This window comes from Vigna umbellata, chromosome 6 (genome assembly GCF_029865625.1).
Source record: "Vigna umbellata cultivar VRB3 chromosome 6, Vumbellata_1.0, whole genome shotgun sequence".
Taxonomy (NCBI): domain Eukaryota; kingdom Viridiplantae; phylum Streptophyta; class Magnoliopsida; order Fabales; family Fabaceae; genus Vigna; species Vigna umbellata.
Window position 1 is genome coordinate 6851579 of NC_142170.1, and position 15256 is coordinate 6866834.

The 15256-nt window shown below is 30.6% G+C and overlaps 2 protein-coding genes across 3 annotated transcripts; one reads left to right on the plus strand and one right to left on the minus strand.

Annotated features, from left to right (window-relative positions):
• The first annotated feature begins 343 nt into the window (after positions 1–343).
• LOC124822183 (putative anthocyanidin reductase) lies at positions 344–4611 on the plus strand. Of its 2 annotated transcripts, none has more exons than XM_047294156.2 (6): positions 344–545; positions 2792–2959; positions 3053–3270; positions 3419–3578; positions 4049–4259; positions 4335–4611. In XM_047294156.2, exons 1-6 carry the CDS (start codon positions 383–385, stop codon positions 4489–4491), a joined length of 1077 nt encoding a protein of 358 aa, XP_047150112.2. In that variant the 5' UTR covers positions 344–382; the 3' UTR covers positions 4492–4611. The 2 variants fall into 2 exon arrangements, with proteins under 2 accessions (XP_047150112.2, XP_087949253.1); XM_088093127.1 differs by having other exon boundaries at positions 3437–3578.
• A 7044-nt stretch (positions 4612–11655) lies between these two features.
• Positions 11656–12270, minus strand: LOC124841951 (uncharacterized). The gene has a single exon (XM_047318335.2). The coding sequence runs from the start codon at positions 12268–12270 to the stop codon at positions 11656–11658; it is 615 nt and encodes a 204-aa protein (XP_047174291.2).
• Between the last annotated feature and the right edge of the window lie 2986 nt (positions 12271–15256).

Sequence of the window (15256 nt, forward strand, 5' to 3'; positions counted from 1 at the left end):
TATTAAAAGAAAACAAATATAATTAACCTTGCAAAAGAAGAATATAATAATAATAATAAGCTAAGTAGAAACGTTCAGAATCAGTCATCGCATCACTCAACCCTAGGACAATTTATTGCATGCCAACTACTATAATAATAATATAATATATATATATATATATACAGTCCAAATATTGACAATGTCAATAATTAGTATGAGAAGTAATAAAAAAAAATCAAACATCGGTAATTAATATATATAATGTTAACAGAGATCTCGTTATCTGTTTTATTAGTACTTTAATAAACGAATAATTTATTATAGCTGCATATCATGCAAGAATATTAGTTTAAAAGGGCACAGGCACATCTAATTGGCAACGGTTGAAGAAAAGGTGGAAATGGAGGAAGCACTTACGAAGGTGAAGAAGAAGAAAGCTGAAGTTTTTTCTTCTCCTGCAACAACATTCTGTGTTACTGGAGCAACTGGGTATATTGGTTCATGGCTTGTGGCGGCTCTTCTTCAAAGAGGTTACACTGTTCATGCTACTGTTAGAGATCCTGGTCAGTATATATATACATATCATAATAATAACATTTTTTTCTTACATCTGTATACCGTTTCTTCACTTTCTGCATCTTTATTTCTTTATTTCTGTATTTTTACTGTTCATAATTAAATTATTTAAGTCTAATTTAATTTTATAAAATCGATTTATTTATAATTAATATTATTTTTAATTGATGTAAATAATAACATTTTTTTTTCTTAACTACAGTTTTCGAAAAGAAAATGTTCCAGCTGTAAATTTTGAGTGCATGTGTGATGATTCTAAAATCTTGAGCTTTGTAGCATTTCCTTGATATTTCTGTTAGAAATGAAGGTTAGATCCTTCTCGAAGGTGAAATTGATGATAAGTTATTGCGAGCACAGACTGAACCCAGAAGGGTTGAAAAAAGTACTTATTACAGTGTAGCAGTAAGGAAATTTTAAGTCAAAATCAACTTTTTACAAAATTGGAATGAAATTTCTATTTATTTATTTATATATTATAAATTTGTTTAATTTGTAGTTAATATATAGTATATGATTACTGACAAACTTTCATAATATGTTAAGAAAGAAATTTTAAAATAATCTTAACCATAAAATAAAAAAATAAAAAAGCAAGATTAGATCAAATTTACACCTAATGTAAATTTGTCTTTATGTGGAATTTCTTTATACTTTTGAGAAGATTATTGTTGTTGTGGAGTCGTAAAATTCAGAAATTGAACATAATCTTTGATTTCATATTGTGTATGTTTCTTTTACATTGAAAACAAACCAGACAAATTATCTTCGAGTTTCAGTGTTACACAGTGAGCAATTAAATAATATTGTAGTCAGTAATTGCTGACAAACATTGAGTTTAGCCTAATTTATACTACTTTATAACTAATTGGAAAGAAATTTAATTTCCAGAAATTTATAAATTATACGGAGAGCCTGTTTTTTATTTTCATTATTTTAGTCTTTTTTCTATTTTGGATTTGTATTTGAAATTCATTATTTAGGGAAAGCTATTATTCAAAGAGGTGTCCATGAGTGCATTTTTATAATCAAATAATTAGAAAGAAAAAATGAGGTCCAACGACTCAATTAAAAGTTGTCATTGAATAGGTGAAATTTTATAAAATTTTAAAATTGTTTAACACTTTATTTATAGCAAATTTAAGTTTCTATTCTTTTAAAAATTACAAGTTAATGTTGATTATAAAATTACATAAATACAAATATTCGAATTCATATCAAAATATGCGATAGTTAAAAATTAGTAAAATGTAATACGTTTAAAGAGTCATTAAAGAAATTACCTAAAGTTAATCTTGGAGGGAGTTTATATATCTCTCTATCTCTTTAAGTCAAACGTGTGTGTGAGATCTTAATTAGTTTTAAATACAAATTACTAAAGCAATGCTTTCGATTTATTAAGATACACATAAGTTTATTGAATATATTTATTTTATTTTTAGTTTGGAAAATAATAATAATTGATATATTAATGTCATGGAACTCGTGCGAAATTAGATAATGAGTATATGGGATGCGTTCTATGCAAGACTCATTCTTAAATGTTTTTTTTTCTATTTAATTTGTTACATTTATAGTACACGAGGAGTTATAATGACACTGATAAAACATCCGTAAAACATATTTATATTTTTTTAATTTATTTTTATTTGAGAAAAACATATCTCTCATTAATGGATAAGTTTTAAGCTACATAAAAAATTATCTAATTATAAAAGTATATAAAATATGTATATTTTTAACTTCTGTAAAGTGAGTCACTGTAAATAATTTCTTTAATTTTTTCTCTCTCTGGAATTAAAAATAATTACTTCGCATCCTTAATATCATATAACATATAATATAAGCAAATTATTTATTTGTTGACCAAAATGATCAAGTAATTATTTCAAACCACGTTGCATTATAATGTCAACATATGACATTTGAAAAAAAAAATTAAAATCTTTCAAAGAAATGCTATTTATTTATTTTATAATGAATATTTGGGAACAAACATAATAATTTGAAATTTTAGCGAGAATTTTCTTTTACATGAAGTAAAAGTAAAACCCACACTTTTTTAATCAAAAAATAATTTAAAATTTAATAAAATAAAAAAGAAATAATTTTTTTTTATGTTTTCTTCATTTTAAGTTAAAAAGTTAACTGTAATAACTTGCCCAATAAAAAATACATATATTGTATCAATTGATGTTTGATGCCTCTTTTTTGTTTTACTAATTTAATGTACCAGAAAAGTCATTTCACCTGCTATCGTTATGGACAAAAGGTGACCGATTGAGAATTTTCAAAGCGGATTTGAATGAAGAAGGGAGCTTCGATGAGGCTGTAAGAGGCTGTGATGGCGTTTTTCATGTTGCAGCTTCAATGGAATTCAATGTGGATAAGAAAGAAAACATTGGTAATGTCATGATCAAATGCCTTCAATGAAATACACAGAAAAAAGGATTACATTTTTAATGACACTTGTGCCTTGTGTGAATTGAACATGCAGAGGCCTATGTTCAAGCAAATATAGTTGATCCTTCAATCAAAGGGACCTTAAACCTTCTAAAGTCTTGCATGAATTCCAATTCTGTGAAAAGGGTTGTTCTCACTTCTTCAATAAGTACAATTACTGCCAAAGACAACAATGGGAAGTGGAAACATGTTGTTGATGAATCTTGCCAAATCCAAAGTGAACATGTGTTGAAAACACAAGCAAGTGGATGGGTAATTAAAGCTTTTACTGGTAGCTTTCACTTTTTGTGTACAATGTTAGAACTTTGAATGATATGCTGCAAACTGTTCTGTTTTCCTAGCTAGTTTGCACTTCTGCATAGTATGTTGCTTTCTTTTGAGAGTTTCCTCACTGAGACAGGTTTATGCACTTTCAAAGCTTCTAACAGAAGAGGCAGCATTTAAGTTTGCAAAAGAGAATGGCATCGATCTTGTGTCAGTCATAACAACCACTGTTGCAGGCCCATTCTTCACTGCTACTGTACCATCAAGTGTTAAAATGCTACTGTCACCAATAACAGGTTATCTTTTCATCTTCATATGTCTTGGTATAACGTTATTCGTCTGGAGCCATTGAAAAATCATCAATATATGTGGAAACACTACTGGTTGTCAGATTTCTGCAATAAAGGAAAATGAATTGTGATGTATTACTACAACTAGAATTCCTGTGAGTGTTTCAAGTGAAAACCATATTACTCAAAATTAATAGGCATTAAATATTTTTATTACCTGAACTTGTATGTAATTGCAGAAATTTGGTGGTCATCAAAGGGCATGATAAACTTGTTTTTTGCATGAGGTAGATTACATGCAAATAATATATCTTGCATACCAAATTCCCCAAAAGCATTGAATGAATCTCTAGGACTCCTTGTGCGTCATAAAAATAGATAACACCAAACTTTTGTGGTTACAAATATGCTTAACTATATGAGTTAATTGTCATGTCATGTCATTTTGTCTGACCATATTGATCTTTTATGAATAGGTGAACCTGAGTTCTTCAAGATATTATCTGCTGTAAATGCAAGAATGGGGTCAATTGCTTTAGTTCACATTGAGGATATATGCAGTGCGCATATTTTCCTAATGGAGCATTCTGAAGCAGAAGGTCGATACATATGCAGCAGCCAAAGCTGTCCATTGTCTATGTTGGTCAATCTTCTTACCAAAGAGTATTCTTACTCAAATAAGAAAAAGTAATGTTCTTCCCTCTGAACTGCTTTTGTTTTTTTCTTTTCAAGTGCTTATGTTATTCTTATATACACATGCAGGATAGCTGAGAAAAACTATGATAAAGTTCCTTCTGAGATTTGCTCAAAGAAATTAAGAGATCTGGGTTTTAGTTACAAGCATGGAGTTGAAGAAATAATTCACCAGACAATTATTTGTTGCTTAGATTATGGTTATTTACCTCCCATTAGACAGTAGTCTTTCAATACTAGTGCATGCACATGATTTTGAAACTTCTGTACAGTTTTGTGGTCACAAAAAACAAATGAAGTCATAATTTGAAAGATCAAGTTCCTTCTTAAATATTTGTATGGACAAATGAAGTCATATTTATCATTTCTTATAAACGTTTTGATCCTATTTTCTAAGTAGAATTGGAATTTCACCAGTGTGTTCAATACAGGTTTGAATCAAAGGTCAACAAAAATTACCGAAGTAAAATTCTAATTGTTACTAGAAAACAACACTAAAAACACTAAATGCACTGATGTAACTACATATAATTCTTATTTTATTTGTATTTGTTATTTAAAGGCAAGAAGAAAACATGGATGTGTAGTTGTTGCACCCTAAGTATCAGAAACGGTGTCTGCATCAAACATTTAAGAGGGAAATCATAAGTGGTTTGTGTGTCAGCATTCAGAAGATTGATCTATAGCTTCTCATGGTTGTGTAGTAGCTGTGCAGAGTACTCCTACCTGTTACAAATTCAACATTTCCAAAGTTCTTGACTTCAAAAATTTGAAATGTACTATGAAGATATCTTCATTCAATGATCTCCATCTCTAAACAAGTGGGTGGTGTTATGAGGGTTGGTGCACATTTATGAGATGCATACATATGCCATGAGAAATTCAAAGTTGTACAGATGTTACACTAAAGAAAGCTCATTCAAAATCCACATTTAGTGTTGTGAGATAAGTATGAAACCTGATGAAACTAACTATCAAATATTTATCAAAACATTGATCACACAATGGGAATAAGATAATAGGGAATATGGCTCAACTATGAACATATACTTCCTAATCCTTCCCCATGTTTGTCCTTATGTTTTGAATCATCTCTCTTTGAACTTGAATCTTAACCATTCAAGGAGGACCACATTACATTATTACACAATTTATCTATTTATTTTCCTCACAAAAAGTAGAAAACGGGACATTTTTACAATATTGTTCAAGGTACTGTACTAGTAGCGCTGTCACAGTTTATGTTGCAAATGTCACATAACAAGTATAATATAGAAATGGAATGCAAACTACTCAATTAGACTTAAATCTGTTTTATATATTTATTCATGTAACACAGTTTCAAAACTCAATTAGACCACGTTGGTTTGCAGACTCCAACTAAATACTCTTGCATATTATCTTCACAGTTGCAGACACATAATTTGTGGCAAGAAGAATGTGGCATTTACGTAACGATCCACGAACACAATAGGCAATAAAGCTAAAGAATGAATGATAATAATTTTTTTATTGATGGTATTATCTGAATAAACAAAAGTAAACAATTAGGAGCATAACCTCTCTCACAAGACAATAATGTCTGTCACAAAACTCAATAATCATAAAATATGAATCTGCTTCATCATCAACCCCCTGTTCTTTTCGTTGGCCCACCTTCTTACAGAATCCATTCTTTTGTGTGGGTTCAATATACACACATATTCATAGATCTATATTGTCCGCTTTGGACTAAGCTCTCACGGATTTGCTTTTGGTACCACTCCAAAATACCTCTTAATAAGGGAAGTATCTTATGTGTATATAAATCAATGTGTATTTCATATTTTATCCGATGTGGGACTTTGTTTGACTTTGTTTGTAAGCATAACCTCTCTTACAAAACTCATAAATCAAAAGCATACTCTTAACCCTAGACTCTAGCTTTATTTATACTAATTATTTTTCGCCCCATCTCATACTAAATATTTTCCTAGAATATATCTGCATATAATATAAATATCTCTATATTTAATATAAATATCCCCCGTATATTATCCTAGCATATATCCTTAATTATAAATATCGTATATTGAATATTTTCCTAGGATATATATTTATTATTATAAATATCTTATATTGAATATTTCCCTAGGATATATATTTATTATTATAAATATCTTATATTGAATATTTCCCTAGGATATATATTTATTTACTCTAATTAACTTATACTGAATATTATCTCCTATTGTGGCTCCTTTTACTGTAATTAGCTCTCACCCCTCCTAACCGCTGCTTAATTAAGATGGTGATTCTTCAACTGTTCGACTCAGGTCCTTCCCTACTTCCTACCGTTCGGCCTGGTCGCTCCCTGCCTCCCACCTTTCGGCCTGGTCGCTCCCCGTTGTCCACCGTTCGGTCTGATCGCTCCCCTTTGTCTAAAGCTGTCAAAACGGGTAACTCGACCCGACCCAACCCGACCCACCACGGGTTGGCCACTTAGTTAGCCAACCCAACCCGGCTCATTTATTAGCGAGCCGAAAAAATTTGAACCCGACCCGACCCACCATGGGTTGATGGGTTAAACGGGTTGGCTCATTGGCTCACTTAACTTTTTTTCACCCTCTTCTTCTGAGATTCTTATAACATGTTACTTTGATCGATCAAATTGAAATAGAAATAATTGGACCAATTGATATAAAAGAAAATGAAACAAAAGAACTCTATTGTTATATATTCTAAGCTATCAAGCATAAAATTTTGCCAATTTAGTTTAATGAGACATACACAACCATTTAATCAAGAAACTACATATAGTCGTTAACAAAAATATATAGCAGACAACAACACAACGCAGCACGAAAAGCTCTACTGCAAAGTAAAGGTTGTGCATTTTGAATAATTAATTTAATAAATTTGATTTCAATAAAAAATAGGATTTGAATAATTAATTTAATTATTTTTATTTCAATAAAAAAATAAGTGGGTTGGTGAGCCAACCTGGCTCACCACGGGTTCAACCCGGGTGAGCCGGGTTCTTAGCAAGCTGGGTCAAAATTGGCTCACATCAAAATTTTCACATTTTTTTCCAACCCAACCCGACTCAAACCCGTGGTGAGCCGGATTGGCTCACGGGTTTCATCCCATTTTGACGGCACTACCTTTGTCCACCGAGAGCGGTCCGGTCTCACCGTTCCCCTTTGTGTAAACAATTCTTTAAGTTTCAATTGAATGAAAAACATACACAGGATCTTGAATTACCTGGATCCATTATACAATTTCTTCCTGTCAATGTTCTCCCTTCTCTTACTTCTCTTTAATGCTTTCTTTATGATATAGAAATTCTAAAGAATGTCTTTCTCTGCTAAAGTCACAGTTTCCTTTCTTTTCCTGAGAATGTTACTTCTCTCTTTTTTCTTTTCAGAAACTTAACGTCAACTGTAGTAAAACTTTTTTTCGCTCTTTTATGATATTTAATCAACTTTAATAAAATATCAAAATGCCCTTTATTGAAGTGAGAAGAGAGGGATTAATTTTAATAACTCTAAAATAATCCCTATAACTTTAATACCTTATATTCTAATAATCATCACATTAGAATCTTTACATCAAAGTTATACTTTAAATTACATGAACCAATCTTAAATATTAATATAATTTAACATTCTCTTACTTGGTTCATGTGATGACTTGAAGATCTAAAACTAAACTTTAAGTGTGCACCATTCATTAGAACTATCAAGTCATCATCCTTATATGAATTGAAATGATCAGATCATGGCGGGCAAAAGTCATGAACGACAAGATTCCTTCCATGTATCACATAATTAAACCAACTCAACATAACTTTAATCAATCTTTTAACTTTCATGTCTCTAAAAGAGATATAACATGTTACCACAATCAATAATACATGTATATAACTTAATGTGGATAACAATAGAATAAAGAGAAACATAACTTTAATTGAATTCACAAGTGTCATGACAGTACAAACATATAACTATACATATCCATATAGATAGATAACATCATCATGTTAATATTGACTTATCCATAATGCACATACTTTCAACATGGCCAATAAAAGTTTTGGGCGGTAGTCCTTCAGTTAATAGATCTGCTATCATCAAATCCATACCAATATGCTTAATTAACACTCTACGTTTCTACACTTCTTCTTTGACCGACAAGTATTTCAAATCCATGTGTTTATCACCCTTTGAGTACTAGTCATTTTTAGAGAAGAAGACGGCTGCGAAATTATCACAATAAATCCTTATCGGCCTAGCAATACTGTCAATAATGCCAAGCCTCGATACAAAGTTTCGCAACCACAAAGCATGAACCGTGGCCTCAAAGCATGCCACAAATTCAGCCTCCATGGTGGAAGTAGCAATGAATGATTGTTTTGTACTTTTCCAAGAAATTGCTCCTCCAACTAATAGATAAACATACCCAAATGATGATTTTCTTGAATCCACACATCCAGCATAGTCAGAATCCGAGTAGCCAACCATCTCAAGATGATCTGACCTTCTGTAGGTGAGCATGTATTCTTTGGTACCTTGTAAGTACCTAAGAACTTTCTTTGCAGCTTTACAGTGATCCATTCCGGGATTACTTTGATATCGGCCTAACATTCCAACAGCAAAACTGATATATGGCCGAGTACAAGTTTGAGCATAAATCAAACTCCCAACCACTGGCGCATAAGGAATAAACTCCATGGCCTTTCGTTCCAAATCAGTCTTGGGACATTGCATTTGACTAAACTTATCCCCTTTTTGAATTGGAACTACTCCAGGAGAGCATTTTTCCATTCTGAATCTCTCTAACACTTTGTTAATATAGCCTTTTTGAGACAAACTTAACAATCCTTGTGATCTATCACGAAATATTTCTATTCCTATCATATAAGATGCCTCATTCATATCTTTCATTTCAAAATCGCCAGAGAGAAACTTCTTTACATCATGTAACATACCAACATCATTAGCAGCAAGAAGAATGTCGTCAACATATAAAACCAATATAACAAACTTACTTCCACTGATCTTTATATATATACACCGATCAACGGTGTTCTCTACAAAACCATATGAAGTTATGGTATCATTAAATTTTAGATACCATTGTCGGGAAGCTTGTTTCAGTCCATATATTAATTTCTTCAATTTACACACCAAATTTTCTTTTCTTGTTATTGTGAAACCTTCTGGTTGGTCCATATAAACTTCCTCTTCTAAGTCACCATTCAGAAAAGCGGTCTTTATATCCATTTGGTGAAGCTCTAAAACATAATGAGCCACCAAAGCCAAAACAATTCGCAAAGAGTCCTTCTTAGAAACAGGAGAAAAGGTCTCTTTGTAGTCAATGTCTTCCTTTTGAGTGAAACCTTTGGTGACTAATCTAGCTTAATACCTTTCAATATTGCCTTTTGAGTCATGTTTAGTCTTAAAGACCCATTTACAACCGACTCTTTTTGAACCCTTAGGCAATTCAACTAGATCCCATACTTCATTGTCATCCATTGATTTCAATTCTTCTTTCATAGCATTCAACCAATTCTCTGAATTATTACTTTCCCTGGCTTTTCTGAAAGAGATTGGATCCTCATCAATGCTTAAGTCACATTCATGTTCAACAGAGTAAACCACATAATCATTCAAAATAACAGGTCTTTTCTCCCTTACAGACCTTATTAATGTTGCTTATTGTGGTTTCTCTATCAATGTTCATTTATGACTTGCTCATTTGTGACTTGCTCATTGTCAATTGGCTCAACATTTATATGTTCATTTTGTGGGATTGGAACATTCACTTGTTGTCTCTGCTTCTTGTGTGACTGTGATACAACAAGAGGGATAACAACTTCAGAAGAGACATTAGATGTAGAAACACTATCAATATGCTCTTGAATATCCACTATTCGTGATTCCTCAGTCCTACTAAATTGACCATTTTCAATGAACCAAGCATTTCCAGACTCAACTATTCTTGTACTATGGTTAGGGCAATAAAATCTATATCCCTTTGATTTTTCAGGATAACCGATGAAGTAACCACTAATGGTTCTTGCATCAAGCTTCTTTTCATGTGGATGGTATAACCTTACTTCTGCCGGACAACCCCAAACATGAAGATGTCTCAAACTGGGTTTCCTTCTAGTCCATAGTTCATAAGGAGTTTTAGAAACTGCTTTGCTAGGAACCCTGTTAACCAGATATATAGGAATCTTTAATGAATACATCCACAAAGATAAAGGAATATTACTATGACTTAACATACTCCTAACCATATCCATAAGAGTACGATTCCGCCTTTCTGCTACACCATTTTGTTGTGGTGTACCAGGCATTGTATATTGTGCACATATACCCCGAGTTTCAAGAAACTTTGCAAATAGACCTAGACATTGTCCACTCTCATCAATTTTACCATAATATTCACCACCTCTATCAGATCTCACCACTTTTACTTTTCTATCTAATTGTCTTTCCACCTCATTTATGAATATCTCAAGGGCGTTCACTGATTGAGATTTTTCATGTAATAGATATATATAACAATAACGTGACCATCAATAAAGGAGACAAAATATTTTTCATCACTCCAAGATTTAATGTCAAAAGGACCACAAATATCAGTGTGTATTAACTCAAGAAGTTGACTATTTATTATGGCGGGATATTTTGATATTATTTTGTTTGTTTACCCTTAATACAATCAATACATACATCCAGTCATCAAAATCCAATTGAGGTAAAATTTCATTTTTCACTAACCTCAACATCCTTTCTTTGGATATGTGACCCAATCTTTTATGCCATAAGAAAGCAGAACATTCTTTTCTTGCACCACAATTTCTATCAACAACATGTTCAACATTAAACAGGGATTCAGAAAAATTAACATCAAGATTTAAACGATATAAATCATCCAATAATGTACCATAACCATAGTAGTACGAAAGTTTATACAAATGAAAAATATCATTTTCAATCTTAAAGTTAAAACCTAAATAATCCAACTTTCCAACAAAAATTAAATTCCTAGCACAACCAGGAACATAGAGACACTTTTCAAGATTCAGACACTAACTAGTGTCTAGAATCAATCTGTAAGTCCCAATTCTTTCTATCCATGCCTTCATTTTATTCCCCATATATAAATACTTTTCAGTTCCTTTTATGGGCTGGATTGAAAGGAATCACTGCATAATATTAGAAACATGAGTGGTAGCTCCAGAATCCAACCACCAGGTATTATTAGGCACTTCAATAATATTTGCTTCAAAACTTACAGAAACATAAAAAGTACCTTTCTTTTCGAACCAAGATTTTCTTTTCGGACAATCTTTCTTGAAGTGACCTACTTTCTTGCCAAAGAAACATTTTTGGTCCTTCTAGATATTGCCCTTATTCACTTTCATTTGAGCTTTGTCCTTCTTGTTCTTCTTTCCTGATTTGGCTTTACTGAAGCTAATACCTTCATGAGTTGTGAGATGGATAGAATGATCTTTCATTTTCTTCAATCTCCCTTCCTCTTGTACCAACATGGCTTTGATTTCTTGAAAGTTCCATTTATCCTTAAGAGTGTTATAATTCACTTGGAACTGGCCAAATTCAGGAGGAAGAGAGTTCATGATAAATTGTACCAGAAAAGACTCATTCACCTCTATTCCCATTGACTTTAATCTTGCTGCTATATTAGCCATTCCAGTTACATGGTCATGTATGGGATGTGACCAGTCAAACTTTTTGGTAGTCAGCTCACTCATAAGAGTTCCTACAATAGACTTGTCAGTTATGTTTGATTGTGAGTACTCCTTAATCAGTTTCATGAATTCCTTTGCGTTTTCTTTTTTAGGCATAGAAGGTTTTACATTCTCTGCCATAGACATGCACATCAAGTTTAGGGACAGCCTGTTAGACCTATGCCAAGCCTCATAAAGAGACTTCTCATCACTTGTACTAGTCTCTGTAATGGCTGCGGGCATTTCATCCATCATAATTGCCATGTCCAAGTCTAACACACCCAGTTGGAACTAGATTTGTTCTGACCAATCGGCATAATTGAGCCCATTAAACTTGACCACATTGTTGCTCAAACCTGATAAATTCATGTAAGCTGGAAATAATACACAAGCTCATACATTAATGCTTTGATAAAATTAATGGATTCAAACAAATTACTACGTTAGTCATACATTCAAGTTCACCTTTGGGTGACACTTAAACTGATAGGTAATCATTTAAGTCATTCATTTAAGTTCACTTTTGGGTGATTCTTAAACTGACAAATTCCATATATACTTTAATAAACAATCAATCATACTTAAGTCTATATGTATGATATCTTTAGATATACAAACATATTTACTAAGTACATGAAATGTCTCACTTTAATGTCATCAATTCTAAACAATATCACCTTTGGGTAATCCATAACATCCTTATATCAATGACTAATAACTATATATATATATATATATATATATATATATATATATATATATATATATATATATATATATATATATATTTCACTCTTATTTAACAATATATTTCACTCTTATTTTTTTTTTCTTTTAGAAATATAAAAGTTATTTGTTTTAGATAATTTTATAGTATAGTTTTGAATGCAAGAGAGAAAGAAAACTTGATAATGTGTTTGAATTGGGACTTATTTTTATACTAAATTCGAAATGTGCTAAGATAAAATATTTTACTTTATATTAAATTTTGAAGAAGAAAAACACATAAGAACTTATGAGATTAATTAATCAGATGATTTTAAATTTTATTTAAAAAACATAAGAATTTTAAAAAAAAGTCTACTATTTTCTTTCTCAAAGTTATACTTTTTTTTTCATTCTCTCCTTGAATTAGTTTCATTTAAGATATGTTAAGTTAATTTTAATTAGGATGTTAACTCGGTCTAGGTTGTATGTAATTAGTTTAACATCATTTTTTCAACTAGCTAATGTTGATAAGGATTATTAATTTTGATTACTTTTAGTCTATTTTGTTAAAATTAGTTTTTGTGAAAATTAAGTGAGGCTTTTTAATTAACATTATTGACGTTTTGTTGACTAATGTTAGATATCACATTTTCGTTTAACATGAACTTAGACTATTTATGTATGTGGACATTGTTTTTCGACCAATATTAATCAAACCTGATGACCAACATTAATAAGATTGTTTTTCATGTAACGTCAACAAGAATGTTTTATGAACGCCACTAAAATTATGAATATATCTCGATAAATAATAAAAGTCAGAATTTAAATTGAAGTCCAATTTTTTTTTATCAATATATCTTAATGATTTACTTTTATAATAGTTTAAATACTTTAGAGATAATAAGAAATAAAATTAAATATTTTGAATTATTTCATTTAAATAAAATATTTTAAATTTTGATCAATTTAAAATATTAAAAGTTAAATTTAATATATTTAAATTTCTTACAAATTATTAAATTATTTGTAAATATACAATCTCGTTATCTTTTTCACTCTTTCAAGCTTTATCAAGTTATCTTTTTCACTCTTTCAATTAAGCTTTATCAAGTTTTTTTATTTATTTCCTTTCAATTCGCGTTTCACATATTACTTCCTAAACTAGTTAGAAGATTGTGTCTCATTCATCTAAATTTTCAACCATTTATATTTTCATTTATTATTATTTTTATTTATTATTAAATTATTTTTAGTATTTTTTTTCTAAAATAACTTAATAATATGGTTAAAATTAATCTTATATTATAATTACAAGGACTGGATTAATTTGGATAAATCATCACTTAAAAAATATAAGACAATTTAAAACATATTACAAATATGTATAAAAAGAAATATATAGTCCTCCGAAATTACACAAGTTTTTTAAAAGTTTTGAAAGTTGAAATATTTTATTAGTGAGGATATATATAAATCTAACAACCAAACATTGACATTACTTGCATATTTTCACATCAGGCCTCTACTAAGAACTACTTTCTCATTCATCATCCTTTACTCACATGTATCACATGATAATACCAAGTGAACAACCAACCATAGATAAAGAACAAGAATAATCTTATTTATTTTTGTAAGGTTATATCATACATTTCATATAACATGAATCATGATCTCATTCAGACACTTTATATGTCAACACATCATTAAACATTAGACACAAAAGAAATCTATAAGACTATAGTTCTAAAGTATACATAAGGTGTAGGTGATCATATGAAATCTACACCAGTCAAGAAATTTCTCTGGAGTGGATTCAAGAAAAATAGCGATTGTGGATCCATTTGACAGACGTCTACCATGATAATGTTAGTTTACTATAACCTCGTCAAAATGATGTTCCTTTGCATTCAATCTTGTTATAAGAACTTCTTTAAACTTTTGCCACCAAAATTGCATTTTCTATGAGTATGCAAGTTTAATATATTTAGGATAATTTCTTTCATGAAAAACATACACTAGTGTATATATTATCATATATAATATGACATTTCTCCTAAGAAGCGACCATATTCATACAATTCACACAAGTTTATCATTAAATAACATTTTCAAATAGATTTTTGGCATAAAATTTCAGGTTCTATTCAACTTAACAATATGTCATCGTTATAAGTTCTCATCCTTCCATTTTCATCAAAACAATATAACTTTTGTAATTTTGAAACACCTTTTTCATCAAAATCAAAAGGTTTAAAATTTTCATAAGTTCTCAAACGCAAGAACCAACGCTCAATGTTTAGCCACTAGTACCTAACGACAAAGAGTCAATACATAGTGCCCATATTACTAGAGCTTACATGATTTAATTTTTCAAGTGGCACTCAGTATCTCAAACCTCTAGAGCTCACTAAAATTTAATTTCATATAGTGTACAACGATAATCAAATGATGTCCAACAAATATCTCAAGGTCAAATATCAAAGTTTAACCATGTATATCAAATTAGTCCGTTGACTTCTCTAAGCAATATTTATCT

Excerpts from the sequence above, each read along its gene's own strand:
- LOC124822183 (XM_047294156.2), top strand. The coding sequence starts at position 383 with ATGGAGGAAGCACTTACGAAGGTGAAGAAGAAGAAAGCTGAAGTTTTT. Across the intron at positions 546-2,791 it reads TGCTACTGTTAGAGATCCTG|AAAAGTCATTTCACCTGCTA; the intron begins GTCAGTATATAT and ends TTAATGTACCAG. Across the intron at positions 4,260-4,334 it reads TCTTACTCAAATAAGAAAAA|GATAGCTGAGAAAAACTATG; the intron begins GTAATGTTCTTC and ends ATACACATGCAG.
- LOC124841951 (XM_047318335.2), bottom strand. The coding sequence starts at position 12,270 with ATGGCAATTATGATGGATGAAATGCCCGCAGCCATTACAGAGACTAGT.